Here is a 15,944-nt window from a genome sequence, read left to right as displayed (position 1 = left end):
GTGTCTAAGTTTTAAAAGACAACCCAGGCAATTCCAGGAGATACTGTGCCGAGAAAGTACGACCCATGAGGAAGAAAAGAGCATGTAGTTGGGATTGGATGGAAGTGGGGACAAGTTCACCAAATCAGGACCATCTGTGAATTGCGTTTCCTGAAGATCTTTGTAATATTGAGGACAAATTCGGTTAAGTGGACGGCTTTAGCTTAGACATCAATTTGCACAGGAATAAACTGGGACCAGATTTTGAAGACCCTTGAAGGTCCATCCAAGGTTGCTAGGCTCGGATACGCTGTGCGATGGCGGCGTCATCACCACTGGTGCGCGGGACCCGAACGCGGGGCTTTGCGAGGCTCCTCTGGCATCTGCGCACACACTGGACTGAAGAGGGGAAGAGGCGGGAGGCAGGTGACGGTGGCGGCGAGATGCGAGGCGGAGGGATCTTAAGGGCAGAGGTAGGCGCCTGGCGGCTGATGGGACGAGGGAGTGGGAGAGAGAGGAAGCAAAGGCAACTGGTTTCGGAGCCCGAGTAGTGGAAGCAACGATGGCACCACTGACAAGAAGGAGCACCCAGCGGGGCGGGGGGGGCGGGTTACTGGGAGGATGGGTTTGAACTTCGTGTTGGACAGACTGTACGTGAGGCGGAGGCCGACATCTGGTGGACGCCGTCGGCTGGTGCTGGAGGCGCGGGAGGGCGGGATCCTGGGGCTGGCTGGGCGCATGCGCGGTCTCCTGCCACCTCCCCCCCGCCCATCACGTCAGTGCCCGGGGTCACCGCTGTTGCCTCCTTGCCTCATTCCAGAGTCCAAGGTCCTGGTTTTAGTCTGTTTCCAAATGGCAGTGTCTAGGGTGTACAGCGGTCACCCACTCCCTGCCCCTGGTGCTGTGGTTAAGGTCTCATGATTGTCGCTGCAGTCTAGACGCCGACTTGCCTCCAGGGAGGTGTGGCAGTAGAATAAACCAAAGGAGTCTTGAATTTCTCCAGTTTTCTTCTGGTCACGAAAATACATGTTTTTAAAAATAACTCTCATCTGTGTGTGTGTGTGTGTGAGAGAGAGACTGGGTCACTTTGCTGTACAGCAGTAAACTGACAGAACACTATAAACCAACTAAAATAGAAAAAAATAAAAATCCTTATTAAAAAAAACCTCACATCCAGACATGTGTGGTAAAAAGTCCAAACTCTTGCACGTGTACAACAGGAGATGGGTAACACATACCCAGGCAAACTTTGCAATCACGTTGAAAACAACATGCAGCAAGATAGATATGAGATACCTAGTTATAGGACGGAATACTATTCTGCAGTGAAAAGTCCTGAATGACACCTACGTTCGTCCCCAGGGATAAGCCTCACGGTGTTTCATGAAAGAAGCACGTCAAGGATAAACACTGGCAGTATGACTTCATTGACATGAGGTCCAGACCAGGTACACTTGTTCGTGGGCACACGCATAAGACGGAAACACGTAAGGGTACGCAAGGAAGGGACGGTCACAAAAGGCAAGAGAGTGGTGTCTGCAGGTACTTCCAGAAGAGACACACGAAGGACTTCTAAGATACTGGCTGCTCCTACTTCTTCAAGTTGCTGTGGCTCATTGATATGTGCTTTATTAGTGTGACACAGTGAGAAACAGAAATAGGATCTTTGGCCCACGTTCCTGACACAGAGCCCCTAAACTCCTCGGGACTTCCCTGGGTGATCAGACAGTCTTTTGTTCTAAGGGTGCCTCTTGGTGGCGCCCGGATAAGCGTCAGGCTGGGGCTGCTCAGAAGAAAGACCAAACCACGATTAGAAGCCTGGAACTTCCGGTCCCACTCTCCGTCCCCGGGGAGAGGACAGGGTCTGAAGACTGAATTCTAGGAGGTGCGCTGGCTGCTTTGAGGTCTGAACGGCACCTGGAGGTCCTGGAGGGAAGCACACCTGGTTTCTCGTGATGAGGGTGCAGCGACAAGAGGCTGGTACCCTGATCTTGGACTTCCAAGCTCCAGAACCGTGAGACACAGATCTCCGCTGTTTATGAGCCTACGGTCAGTCTATGGTGCTTTGTTACGGCGGCCGGAGCCAAGACAAAGATAAAATGAAGCTGAAAGTGGGATGAAGGCAAACCACTCGATGCAGCACAAAGGTACCTGTCACAACATGACCACTTTGCAACATGCTCAGCTGTGAGCGCCGGGCGGCGGGCCTAAGTGGCCGTCAGGCTTTCCTCTTCCTCTGCGCTCAGGAGCCCCTTGGCCACCACCTGGGGGGCTGCAAACCACGTGGACATCGTCCTTGGAGAGGAAGGCGTGGCTGGGAATACGTGAGTCGGCTTTGGTGTCAGAGCTGGGCTCAAGCTTCTGCTCCAACATGGAAAGGCTGTGAGACATGGGGCAAGGTTTTTCCCTTCTCTCAGCTCTGGTTTGCCATTTGTGAGACAGGCAAAATACCTGCATCTCCAGATTATTGCAAAGACAGGGAGCGACTGTTTGCAAGTGACTGACATGTAATAAGCACTGGAGAAGCCGTGCCAGACACTGAGGGCTTCTAATAGACGAAGAAACGAAAGCCCACTCGTAATGGCCAGCGGAGAAACAGCAGACCCAGGCCGCCCGAGACTCCGTCCTCATGTCACCCGCAGTGACTGACTCACCACTTCAGGGACGGGATTGATCAGATCAGCCATGTGCCGAAGTCACATTTAAACACACACATGCACGTGCACACACACACTCTCTCCCTCCCCCGCCAGCACCAGTGTAAATACTTCGCGTTGGTTCCGTTCATCCTAATGGACGAGCTCAGTGCAGGAGACCCGGTCAGTGAGGACGGGGTGGCCAGCCAGGCGACGGGTTCCGAGATGCACAAGGACTGAGAGGCCCAGGGGGCCCACGGATCCGGACTCCTTCAGCATCGAGGGTGCAGGGTTCAGGGGAAGGACGGAGGAAGGAGACCGGGCTTCGGTGGGAAAAGCCGGGACTCACTGGGCAGAGCGCGACGACTCAGATGTGTTCAACACTCACCACGCACATTTTCTACAACAACGCAGCGTGGGAACCGAGGCACAGAGACCCACGGAAGACAGCGTGATGGGTACCGGGCTGAGGGAATCAGGCACCGCGGTGGGCAAATCACCAGACTTGGAGTCAGCAAAGGAGGGTTGGTGCCTTTGTTCTGTTTCCTAGCTCAGCGACCTTGGGCGGGGTGGGGAGAGGTCTCAGACTCCCAAGTCTTTAGTTTTCTCAGAATGAAGATGATGCTGATAATGCCAAGAGTCTTAGGAGCGAGTGATAAACACCTCGTGGATGGCTGTTATGGAAAAGGTGTATGTTTCTGGGTCTCGGCCCCCTTATCTACAAACCAGGGAGAGTGACAGTATTTGTTTTACAGGCTTGTTGGGATTTAGTGAGTTAATCCATGTGAAATGCTTCTAATAGTGTCTGGATTAAGTAAGCACTCGAATTACTAGGCAGATCATTACATAAAACCAAACTGTCACCCACCACCAGCTCAATCCACTGTCTATCCGCTATCACTGATGTGTCTGCTGGTGTCTTACCTTTAGCAACTAGTCATCGTGAAAGACGAAGGGTCCTATTTTGCCTATTTTCTTTCCTTTTCTTATTAGAAGACAGCAACTAGAATCATTAAAAAAACAAACAACAAAAAACAAAACTCTGCTGCAGTCATGACTTTGTAAGTACATATATTACTCATCTATTCATATTTACTAAGCATTAACACTGTTCAATAATAGAATACAAAGAAAACACGTACAGTGCTATTTCAGATTGTAACCTAACACCAAGCACCGCCCATGGTGATACAGTCTAACGCCGACCACAGAACGGCCACTATAGGAAAGACGATAGGACTGCAAATAGAGTGAATATATCCAATTTATGTACAAACTTTAATGTCATGGCCTAATCCATGAATAATAATGGGATAAAGGACACTAAAAAGAAGTTATTAGATTATTAAGCAAAAATTGAACATTGTTCCAAAATAACTATAGGAACAAAGATATTTGATGTTTAAAAAAATGATTTTTCCCTATAAATATAATTTACACGGGCTCTAGACTTTTCTTTTCACAGATGTGCCTGCGGCATATGGAAGTTCCCGGGCTAAGGTTTGATATGGAGCTTCAGTTGCCAGCCTACATGACAGCCACAGCAACACCGGATCCAAGCCACATCTGTGACCTACACTGCAGCTTGTGGCAACACCAAATCCTTAACCCACTTAGCAAGACCATGGACTGAGCTGGCATCCTCATGGACACTATGTCTGGTTCTTAACCAACTGAGCCACAATGGAGTTGTTAAAAGACTTTTTTCCTTTGCAGCAACATGGATGGAACTAGAGACTCTCATCCTGAGTGAAGAATGTCACAAAGAGAAAGACAAATACCATGTGATATCACTTATATCTGGATCTAATACACGGCACAAAGGAACCTTTCCACAGAAAGGAAACTCATGGATTTGGAGAACAGACTTGTGGTTGCCAAGGGGGAGGGGGAGGGAGTGGATGGACTGGGAACTTGGGGTTCACAGATGCAGACTATTGCCCTTGGAGTGGATTAGCAATGAGATCCTGCTGTGTAGCGCTGGGAACTACGTCTGGTCACTTATGATGGAGCCTGACAATGTGACAAGAAAGAATGTACACATGTATGTGTAACTGGGTCACCGTGCTGTACAGTAGAAAACTGACAGAACACTGTAAACCAGCTATAATGAAAAAAAATTTTAAAAACAAAAGGCTTTTTTCTTAAACCCTAAACCCTATTTTAAAACAAGGAGACGATGATGATATAGCAAATAAAGCTATAATGAAACTGTGTCTTGGGGAGTTCCCCAGTGGCTCAGCAGGCTAAGGATCTGGCACAGGTTCAATCCCTGGCCTGTAACTTCCACACGCTGCGGGAGTGGCCCAGAAAAAAAATAAAGTAAATGCTGGAAAAAAACCTAAGAACTGACTCACCCCTATGTAGCTAAAGAAAATAAAGATAAATGTAATACAGAGCACGGATGTTCTGGAGCTCCAGTGCCTGGGCCTGAATCCGGGCGCTGCCACTTAGTAGCTGCGTGACCGTAGGGAATTACTTAATCTCTGTGTCATCTGAGAGCTAAGGATAACAGTAATTAATTCATGAGGTTATTGTGCAGACTAAATTAGCTAACACACATAGAGATCTTAGAACAATGTTGGACACATAATGTGCTCCATAAATGTTAAACTATTTTCATTAGAATAAATGCATAACAATACTTTATCCAAAATGAATACACAATAACTTTTAAAAGAAATATTCAACATAAAATGTTGAATTTGAGGATCCGTTGAATATACCACCACGAGTCCACGACAATTGCTAAAGATACAGCTCAACATGGCCTTGCCGTGTGTTAAAATAACACCATGTTTCACCACTCCAAGCAAGACTCCCTCCGCTGTACCGAGGGGCAAATGCTGCCGTGGATGCCAGCGATGGTAAGAGACTCCAGAAAACCACGCATCTCGGGACTGACAAAATGTCAAGGGAAGAAACTGAGACGTGGGCAGTAGAGTTACTGCAGACGCGCTGCTTTAAAAGCAAGGTGGTAAACCTGAAGTCTGATTTTCTGCCTTCTGGGAGGGGAGACATACTTCCCAGAGGAGTGGCCACTGATGTAAGTTTAGCCTCTCACTCGCTCTCTTTTTTCCCTTTTCTGGCCACCCCGGGGCATACGGAGTTCCCGGGCTGGGGATAAGATCCCCGCCGCCGCTGGCACCTACGCAAACTGTGCCGGGCCTGCTGCAGAGACGCCGCCAACCCCACTGTGCCACGGCTAGGTTTGGCTCCTCTTCAACTACCGATCCCCGCACTGGGAGCCAGAGCCTCCCAGGACCACATCCTGCCATGTCTGCCAGGCACAAGGAAAGCCACCAAGAGTCCCTGTTGTCACTGTCCCAGGAGAAAGAAAGGCGAAAGAATAGATGCAACAGAAAGACTGTATTTATAATCAGATTCCGGCTGGTCTGAGAGTCTGGGGATAGAAAAAGGACTCCAGAGGGTTGAGAATATTTACTCTTTTTCCCATCCTTCATCTTGCTTAATTCTCCCCGCAACCTGTTCCATATTAGAAACCTGTGGGAGTTCCCAATGTGGCTTAATGGTAATGAACCCGACTAGCGTCCATGAGGACATGGGTTCGATCCCTGGCCTCGCTCAGCGAGTTAAGGATCTGTAGGTCACAGATGCTACTCAGATCTGGGGTTGCTGTGGCTGTGGTGTAGGCTGGCAGCTACATTCCGATTCGCCCACTAGCCTGGGAACTTGCATATGCTGCAGGTGAGGCCCTGAAAAGACAAAAAAGAAAGAAACTTGGAAGTTTCTCAGATATATGAGAACTGACTAAGTGAAAACTACCTTCCCCTAAAATCCTAAAATCTTCCAAGTTAGATGTTATGATTTTAACAGACTTCCCTACCAGAATGAAAACTGCATGCACGGCAAAATTTTAGAGAGACGTCATTAAAAAAAAAAAAAAATTCTGCTGCTAAAGTTGAAAACCAGATGAGCTGCAGCCTTGACTCTGCCATGGATGGATCATCCATGTCAAGGCCCTGTGTGGGAAGATGCCTGTGTGCTACCAGAATGTTCGCTCTTCCTCCAGGGCATACAGGTCCCCGAATTCCCAGGTCCCTTGCAGTTCAGCACGACCAGGTGACTTAGGAAGGGCAATGGAGTGGGCAGACACCACTTCCAGGCCTGGACGATACAAAATTCATCCCTATGTGTGGTCCTCCACCCTCTCAACTCCCTATGTATCAACAGAACACAGAGGAGCGAGCAGAGGAGAGGACTCTGAAGCCTCGGAGGCTGGTGGAGCCACCAGATGAAGTGGGTGGGTCCCTGAAAATTTATCAACTTAGGTAATGTTGAGGTTCAGTTACAGGAATGAGAAAGAAACTTCGAATGTATTAAGTCAATGAGATTTTGAGGTTGCGGTTAGTGGTCAGCCTACCTTAATAAAGAGCTTTTTAATCAACACACAATGGCCCAGGCATGCACAGCATACTGAGAATGGGATCCCAGTATAACACGAGTATTCCCGTCCAAGCGTATCAGCGTGGTCAACCTGAGATGAGGAGTGAGAGACAGCCCTGAGGGGCGGTCAGCGAAAGCAGTAACAAACCCTGCTAGACGCTGAGCTAGAGAAAGGGGAAAACCTTCGTGTCAGATTTTCTGGAAGTCAAAATGGGCTCGGTCTGGGCTCAGGGAAACAGGCTCGCCACAGCTACGCTACACCAGAAATAGGTTCAATATCCTGAAGTGAAGTGTAGAACTGAACCACTTCATGTGACTCTATAATTATATTTATAAGGCAACATCTCCATGAAGCACTAAGCAAAGGACCTGAGGCACAGGGGGGGGGACTCTGAAATACATCCATGAGGTAAAGCATGGAGCCAGCACTTTGAGGCGAGAGAACTTAGCAAGGTGGGCTGTGGATATTCGTCCCTGAGGGATTTTAACAAAACATGACAGCACGCGCTGAACGACTCCCAGAGTCAGAAACGGAAAAGCTTTCGGGGCCAGTTAGCAGGTGGGTGGAAGGTGCCAGCGGAGGCTGGGGCCTGTGGAGGACGACGGCGCAAACGCACAGAATTCAACCGCGGCACCTGCGTGCACCGCGTTCTCTCACTTAAGTGCTGACTGACCCTCCACGGCTGCCGGAAGCCAGGATTGGGCCTAAGAGCTCTCCTGAGGGTCCTTCCCATTCCAGCACTCTCAGGAGTAAAACGAGATGAATGTAAGGCAACCAAAACAAACCAGAAACAAAAACCCAGGACACAAAAAGAGTGAGAAGAAAAGAACTCAGGTAAAAAACCCCGGGGGAGGGGGGAACCACAAAGAATTCAAAAAGAAAACAATTCTTTAAAAATAACAGTTTTAATTTGCATTAAGGATAACAATATGCACTCTATAAATTCTCAGAAACAAAGCTGAAAAGGGCAAGCATCGATAACTATGACAATTTTGAAAATAACAATCTAAATTTTTTTTTTTTGGCTCTGCCAAGGCACGTGGAAGTTCTAGGGCCAGGGATTAAACCTAGGCCACAGCCACGACCCTCGCCACAGCAGTGACAATGCCGGATCTTTAACCCGCTGCGCCACCAAGGGAACTCCGTCAATCTAACTTTTTATTAGACAACTTGACCAAGAAGGTGCTATAAGATAAGAAATGTCAGGTTGTGGAGTTTGTTTACATGCTTTTTCTATACATTTGGGCTTTTATCTAAAATTTCATAAATGGAACATTTCGTTAAAATGAATTCAAGTTTCACAACCACTCTTAGTGAGCAAACAGGCAAAGGTGAACAGATCAATCGTCTTCAATCGACCGGATAGCGGGGTTACGGACCGGTAGGTAGCATCTTCTTTGCCCCTTATGTTTGGTGAGGAAGCCAACTGTGAGAGGTGGCCACTGTCACGAGGAGTGGGCTATGGGTGGGGACTAAGGTCTAGAACCCTGTTGCCTTGAAAGAAAATGAGGTAAGTAAGTGTAAAATATATTAAAATTCAAAAATGACAGTGGGCAAGCAAGACGACCTTATTTCAGACAACTCCTTAATTTGAGTAATATGGAGCATGTAGTGCTATATTCTTTTTTAAGGTAAAACTTTACTCAAGTTCCAACATTGTTTGATATGCTGTTTTGCGTTTTGTTAAATCTGGCGAAACTAAGATAGGGTCGTGGTATCCATTCCCCCGACGTAAATAACACCACGTGAAGCCTGGTGACCCCGGAAACGGAAGACCTAAGTGTATTCTTGGTCAACAAATGACCACCAGCCATCCTGCGCCGACACTGTCAGAACAGTCTGCGTGTTTAAACGCAGTCCCTGCCTTTCCTGCGCAGTATTATTATAACTCACATTTTTGGCCAGTTTTGGTTGGTCCTCAGTCCAATTAGGTCAAATCACTGGTATTTGTATTGGCTTCTAGAGTCATCCTACTAAGAGCCTGGAAATAACTGTTCTGCTTCCTTAGCTAATACTTTTCTTCTTACAAATTTTGTATTTTATTTTATTTATTATTATTATTATTTTGTCCTTTTGCCTTTTCTAGGGCCACTCCTGTGGCATATGGAGGTTCCCAGGCTAGGGGTCTAATCGGAGCTGTAGCTGCCGGCCTACACCAGAGCCACAGCAACGCAGGATCCGAGCCGCCTCTGCGACCCACACCACAGCTCACGGGGCAACGCTGGATCCCCAACCCACTGAGCGAAGCCAGGGATCGAACCTGCAACCTCATGGTTCCCAGTCAGATTCGTTAACCACTGAGCCATGACGGGAACGCCACAAATTCTTTTCTTAATGCAGGGCTGTAAGTGGAACTTCAGGGAAGAGCCCATCACGCCTCCAGCTAGGCCCGCTTCAGAGGTTTCTGCTCCAAGGGCTGGAAGCCCTTTTAGCCCTCTCGCCGCCCCCGCCCCCCCACACCCGCACAGACTTGCGTGTGGACCACGGCTGTGCTTTACTGAGAATTTTCTGTAAGAAGCTCTGGCCGAGTGGGTGGCCTCTAGCAATCATGTCAGCCTTTACCACCTCTGTTTCTTAAAGTGGTGAGAATATGCATTCTCTAATTGGTGAGGACTGTTGGAACAGCGGCTTAAAAGGAATGGACTTGGAAAACTAATATTTTTTACATACCTTATTTTAAACAGGCTCCTCTGAAGATCTATCTAGCTCAAGGGCAGCATTTTCTTCCTAGGCAGGAAAGGGTTTAAAATACGTAAGATTTTACATTCTCCATCTAATTCATCAGTCTCAACCAAGGATTCTCAACCTTTCCGAAGTGAAGAGCCATTTCAAGATCACCCAAGCGCAGGCTCGTGGGTATCTATCAGCTTCTTTCTATGGTTCCATTTATTTGTGTAATTACGGCCTTTGCTTAAAATTCTGAGGTAGGGAAGGGGGTGCGGGGGGGGGGGGCCTCACAACCTGGAAGCTAAAAATGCAAGTAATCTCAGAGGGCCCACCCAGGCCAGCCAAGCCCCACCCCCACCCCAAGCAAAAGAGCCTCCCCGGCTGTTTCTTCCCTTCTGCCAATTGTCAGCATCATTCTAGAAAGGCAGGAGGGAAGGAGCCAAGATACTCAGTCTCACGGGTTTGTCAAAGAAGTTAATTTTATTGTATCTTCCTTTCTTCCTGCTTATTCCCTCAAGGTCACTCTTCCCTGAGGTAAAGGGGAATGTGCCATCTAGGCCTCTTTTCCTGGTAGTTAGGCTGATTTGCTCAAGAGCTAGCCAGGAACTCAGGGATTTTTAAACTCTACGATACTTCTAAATAGGCTGAGAATTCCTGGTATAACCAAAGAGTATGTACTCTTAAGACCTTTTAAATTTAGTATCTTAGCCAGAAGAATAAAAGACTTAATTTCATTCAAAAATTTTTCTAATGTTAGTATTTGTAAGAAAAAAAAAATCATGATTACAAATATAGTTCACTCAGAACTTTAACACGCGAATGATCTAGAGTTCTCACCTTAAGAATTTCAGTAAATAAGTTTCTAAAATTTAGCTAGGCAATTAAAATTATTCTGACTGGTATAGAAAACAGACAAATACAAGACAAAACCAGATTTTCCTGTTAATACTATACATGTTGGTTCGGTTGTGAAAGCTTAAATTTCCCAGAATTTGAAAGCTGGCCCTTAAACACTCAGCATCGTGAAAGTTGTACCAATGGAGAGAGCGCCGGCTTCTCTTCATTTTGAGTCTCTCCTGCAGAAAGGCTATATTCTTGGGTACCACTCCAGAAGCCCTAAGTCCAAGGTGAATGGATCTGGCTTAATGCTGTGCTGCAGGAACAGAACCATCTGTGGCTTAACAGAGAGGTCAAATGGTTTCCAAAACACAGCAAGATCCTGAGGCAGAATCTAAGGGGCTCACAAATGTAGAACGTCGGCTTTCTTCCCTATCGTTTTTCACCCAGCTTAAAGAAGAGTTTTGCATCTGTGAGAGTCGGGCTGAGCTGTGTATTTTAACTATTAGACACACACACACAGGATTCAAGGGGATGACGGTGTGACTCAATAACTCATCCGGTTTGTTAATGTCTACAACGGTATGAAAAAGCAAATTTTTCCAGAAAGGTCATACAATAATTACAAGGATATCTTCCCAAGATGTGGAAAACCTACTTCTGGTAGCTACAGAAAGGCAGGGTACAGAGCGGTGCTGTGGGGCATGAAAGTGCCACAAAAGCACCATTCAGGCCCTGGAACCTAAGAGCCGAGCTCTGCCAAAAGGACCAGTGAGAGCAGCTGGGAACACTCCTGCCAGCTGCACGACTGCTCGTGAACCTGACCGTCTTCAATGAACTTCAGACATGTGACAACACACACACACACATTCCTTTTTTATTTTTAACCAAAATGTGAATTATCATCCCTACAGTGAATAAAAATTCATGAGTCAGAGTAGCATGCAATCTTTTTATTGTCTTCTAAATCTATTTGTACACTTAATATGCTGGTATTAACTTCACAAAGAGAATAAAGAACATACTACAATGATATTAAGCTAAATCTACGCACCTGCTAAGGAACAAAATATTTCCCCTGAAATAACGACTAATTACACAATATTGCGAACTAATAAACACCATAAATAGTAAAATGTTAACATTTCAATATATAATAATAACATTCTGGCTTTTAAAAAATTAGTTAAAATGGGTTAACGTCATGCGAAATAAACACTTCATGAAAATGCTAGATTACACTCAAACATCAAGGCAAGAAAATGCAAAAGAGCAACTTTTAATGCGATGACTGGCCGAGTAAATAAATACTTAGCGTATTAATTAAGTGCAAAACATTGAAAATGGACCACTCAATGTAAGTAGCTGCTCAGCTACGATCTCACCAGCTACAATCTTCTCTGGGACTGGAGGTACACGGCCAAAATCCTTCTACATCGATGAGCCACGTTAAAAAAGACCAAAAACATGTCCACGCACGATGACAGGTGCACTTCCAGTCCACACGATACTTAAATGTGCTTGTTCTCTTAATGCTACCAATACATGAAAAGTCACACCCGATTTATCTTCTTTTCGCCTTTGCTTTGCTATATGTTTTTAAACATTTTTCCTAAAAGTATTTCTCATGATCTTCCCGCAGAACTAATTTAGGAACAGATGAAGCAGATGAGCTCTGCGCTGGAGGAGAAGGCAGTGGTTTCATTTCACCTCATCAGATGTTTCCTTGTCATCTGTCAACAACCGCCGACCTCCCGAGGTACACGGTTCCTCCTGGCCCCCGTCTCTTCCCCCACGAAGACTCTCAGTGCCTATCACTGCTCGCCACGGCTCCCCGACTCTCCAGGGAAAGAATTCATTTTCTCCTCTCACTGCTGGGCTCACGAAGGAAAGCTGAGCGCCCAGTTTAGATGGGTCATAGGGTAAACGTGGGTGGGTCTAGGGGCAGATGGATGGTACCTGAAGCCAGGTCTGGGATTTAGGGAGAAGGGGGTGCAGGTCAGGGGGAGGTTACGGGCCCCACCCAAAGGGCCATGCTCCCAGCAGCTCACAGTGGCCCGGGTACTGTGGCTCTACTCTGGGCACTGCGGACTTGCTCTCCTGGCAATTTTTAAAGCCCTCTTTACATTTTCTACTTAAAATTTTACAACTCTTTGAAGCAATCTGTCTATTATATAGAACTCTGGTTCTCTACTCACAAAGCATTAACCGTTCGTCTCTAGTGATCTGTAAACTCTTGCCTATTACCCCTTAAGAGCGAGCGAGCTGTGCTTCTGGTTCATTTAGCATCGATCATGTCCTCCCTCAAATATTTAATGAATGGACGTTCTGCAAAAGGGCTCTCTGGCCTTTTACCTCTGTTGGCAAGTTAACCCCTTTATATTTAATAGACAGACGACTTCTGACCTATCTCTCTGCTCTGGTCTTGTCTTGGACTTATATGCCAATGAAAGGTGTGATAGCAGTAGTGGGGTTTTCAGCTTCTAATTGCAGAGACAATGGAGGCGGACAGACGAACCATCCTTTTGAATACGTCCCTCCGATGCACAGCACTTGTCTCTTTTACCAAAGGCCTTCTCATCCATTCGTGATTTGTGAGCGAAATGTACAAGGAGGACGAGCCTGGACGGACTCACTATAAAACGCAGCTCAATCTTGACAGAGGGGTAAAGTAAGACTATTCGACTTGCGCTTGTCTTTCTTAAAGAATGCTTTCTCTTTCTTCTCCAAAGCCTGTGCTATCAGAAGAGGCTACTGCGTGGAGCTCTGAAGACTCTTTGGAGAGCCTCGTGTAACTTGAACGCTGGCTTCGCTTATGCGCCATGCTTTTCAGGTTCTCGTTCTGAATGGCGGATGAGTGGGAACTGGAGCCAGACCTCAGAAGGACTTGGGACGTCTCCCTAATTCCCTCCATTTCATCAAAATTCTGGTTGGCTCTATTAGCTGGCGCACTGTTGTTGTTCAGAGTCACGGTGCTGGGTGTGCGATTGAGATTGTAGGCTTTCTGGCACGCCGGCCAGTTCTCCTCGGGGCTGCTGGCTATCAAGCTGCATTCGGAAGGGCTTTTCTTGTCTTCGGAGCAAATGGACATCCGCGCCACAATCGGATCCTGCAGGCCACTCAGGCTGTGCGGTATTCCCCGCTTGGCGCTGTGGCCATCGTCCTCCAGCTCTATGAGATTGGCCTTTTCAAGGCGGGAGTCGTCCGCGGCTTCGTTGTGAAGGGAGTGGTTGGGGGAGCTCTCGCTGGATCTCACGCCTGAATCAGACGAGTCCTTCTTGTCAAGCAGGGCGTCTGATAAGTACTCCTTCGCCTTGATGAAGGTCCTGATGGGCTCCGTGCTGTGCTCCGGAGACTTCAACACCCTCTCTGCTTTCCCCTCGGCCTTTTTGTCTTTGTCGTCTTTGAGCAGAGGGGTGTTGTCTGACTCTTCGGTCCCAGATTCATCTTCATCACTGGGAAGTTTCTGATAGCGCAGGCCACCTCCCTTCAGCTTCAAGTCCGTCTGGAAGAGACTGGACCTTTCTGAGGATTTCTTGCCTGGGAGCAGCTTACTGCCCGACTGATCAGATTTTTCATCTTCTTCAGTGATAGGGTCCAGGGGTGAGGCGTCGTTCGTGGAGACGCCCGACGATGAGTAATCTGTAACGTCGCCCCTCTTCATGAGAAAGGCCTTCCTGCCATCATCTTGCTTTGGCTCACTATCCTTCCCTTTTTCTGGCTCCAGGTTAGAGTGGATGGAGCCCCCTGATGAACTCGGGCCCATGTAGTACGTGCCATGCGGAGAAGACCTGCCGCTCACTGTTGCAGACCCTGTGCCCCCCTCTAACTGAGACATCTGAGCAATGTACTCCCTATAGGCATCTCTATACTCGGCCTGCACCTTATCAGTAAGCTTTGAAATTTCAATACTGGAATCCTGGGAATTGAGACTCGAAAGACTGGGGGTTCTGCGAGTCTGTGACTGTGAAGACAAAAGAATAATAATAATTTAAGAATTCAAACACACCAAAAAAAAAGGCATAATAAACATTAGCTTAAGAAATACATATGTACTGTAAGAATTTTTAAAGTCCGTAAAATAACAAGTTCTTTTCAAAGAATTCCGCATAATACAGTTTAAAAGCTGTGAACCTACGAATGAATAATTTTACTGATATTAGAAACTGGCTTTATACAAATTTTAATAGAATTAGTTTACTTTTAATATTTACAACTGTAGTTAAAGGTTATATGTTAACATATAATCTTAGGACTTGTTTTTATAACTTCAAACTTTTAAATGTATTTAAGACAAAAGTTATCTTCATGGATAAAATTTAAAAATTCCTCTTAGAAAAGAGAAAAGAAGATGAGAGTTAAGACAGATGTGAAAAATAAAATACTCAAGTCTTCACTGTTGGTTAAAAAAAAATTCTCAACTTGTATACCATGAAGCTTCTGTCAACTTTCAATTCAGAGAAAAAAAAATACACTCAAACGCGCACCCACACACACGCGAGCACACACACACAAAGAATTTAAAAGGAAAGTATAGAGTACAATGGAAAAGATAAAATGACAAACACAGGATCCAAACGAACAGAAACAGAAGCCAGGAGGCCAATCGTTAGGTCCAAGTAAACAGAGAAAACACTCCTTAAGGTTTGATTTCCATTGTGAAGCTTTAGGGTCAGAACAGTTTTAGGTCCCAGAAAAGTGGATAAATGAGGGGTGAAGAGTAAAGAGGAGGAAAAAGAGGAAGGACACGGAAGAAAAAGTGTCAAGGAAGCTTAAGAAGGGCCAAGAACAAAGGCTGAAAAGCAGCAAAAAGCAGAAGAAAAGAGACCCGGCTGCCCGAGGAGGCTCCCTGAGCCCTAACTGGAAGGGCAGTGCCAGGGCCGGGGGCTCTCAAGGGCAGCGCGGGCCCCGCTCAGGGCACCCCCGCCCCTCCCTCCGCTCGGAACTGTCTTCCTGAGCCGAGGAAGCGTCTCTGCCTTTGCTCTCTCATAACGTGTGCACTGGAGCCTCCAGAGGCTCCGTCCCCAGAGCCTGAAGGCGGAGGCGGAAGCGGGTCTGAGCATCCAGTGGCCTCTGTCAAGCCAGGCGTCAAGAGAGCTGCAAAACCACAGCACTGCCAGCAAATATGTTTTGGTTTGGAAACCACTGTCATTTTTCATTTAAAGAGTTATTTATGGTAAGATGTTACTGGTTCATTTTTAATTCATACATATTTAAGTTTCTCGGTTTTTATGTCCAATAAATATAGACAGGTAAACAAAACCTCTCCGGGGTCCTCCATAATTTTTAAGAGCGTAAAAAGATTCTGAGATTTAGGAGTTCCCGTTGTGGTGCAGTGGTTAACGAATCCGACTAGGAACCATGAGGTTGCAGGTTCGGTCCCTGGCCCTTGCTCAGTGGGTTAACAATCTGGCATT

At 46.6% G+C, this 15,944-nt stretch overlaps 1 protein-coding gene across 7 annotated transcripts in view; it reads right to left on the bottom strand.

Annotated features, from left to right (window-relative positions):
- Window positions 1-7,909: 7,909 nt before the first annotated feature.
- Window positions 7,910-15,944, bottom strand: part of KIDINS220 (kinase D interacting substrate 220) — a 95,415-nt gene continuing 87,380 nt past the window's right edge. For all 7 annotated transcript variants that reach the window (XM_047782691.1, XM_047782693.1, XM_047782694.1 and 4 more), the window contains 2 exons: window positions 9,694-14,491; window positions 7,910-8,517 (listed from right to left, as the gene is read on the bottom strand). In XM_047782691.1, coding sequence (XP_047638647.1) covers window positions 13,229-14,491 — 1,263 coding nt within the window. In that variant the 3' untranslated portion in view covers window positions 7,910-8,517; window positions 9,694-13,228. The remainder of the gene's footprint in view (window positions 8,518-9,693; window positions 14,492-15,944) is intronic.

Source organism: Phacochoerus africanus, chromosome 5, assembly GCF_016906955.1.
Source record: "Phacochoerus africanus isolate WHEZ1 chromosome 5, ROS_Pafr_v1, whole genome shotgun sequence".
Lineage (NCBI taxonomy): Eukaryota > Metazoa > Chordata > Mammalia > Artiodactyla > Suidae > Phacochoerus > Phacochoerus africanus.
Note: the sequence above shows the minus strand (reverse complement) of the source record. Positions and strands in the feature narration are given on the sequence as shown.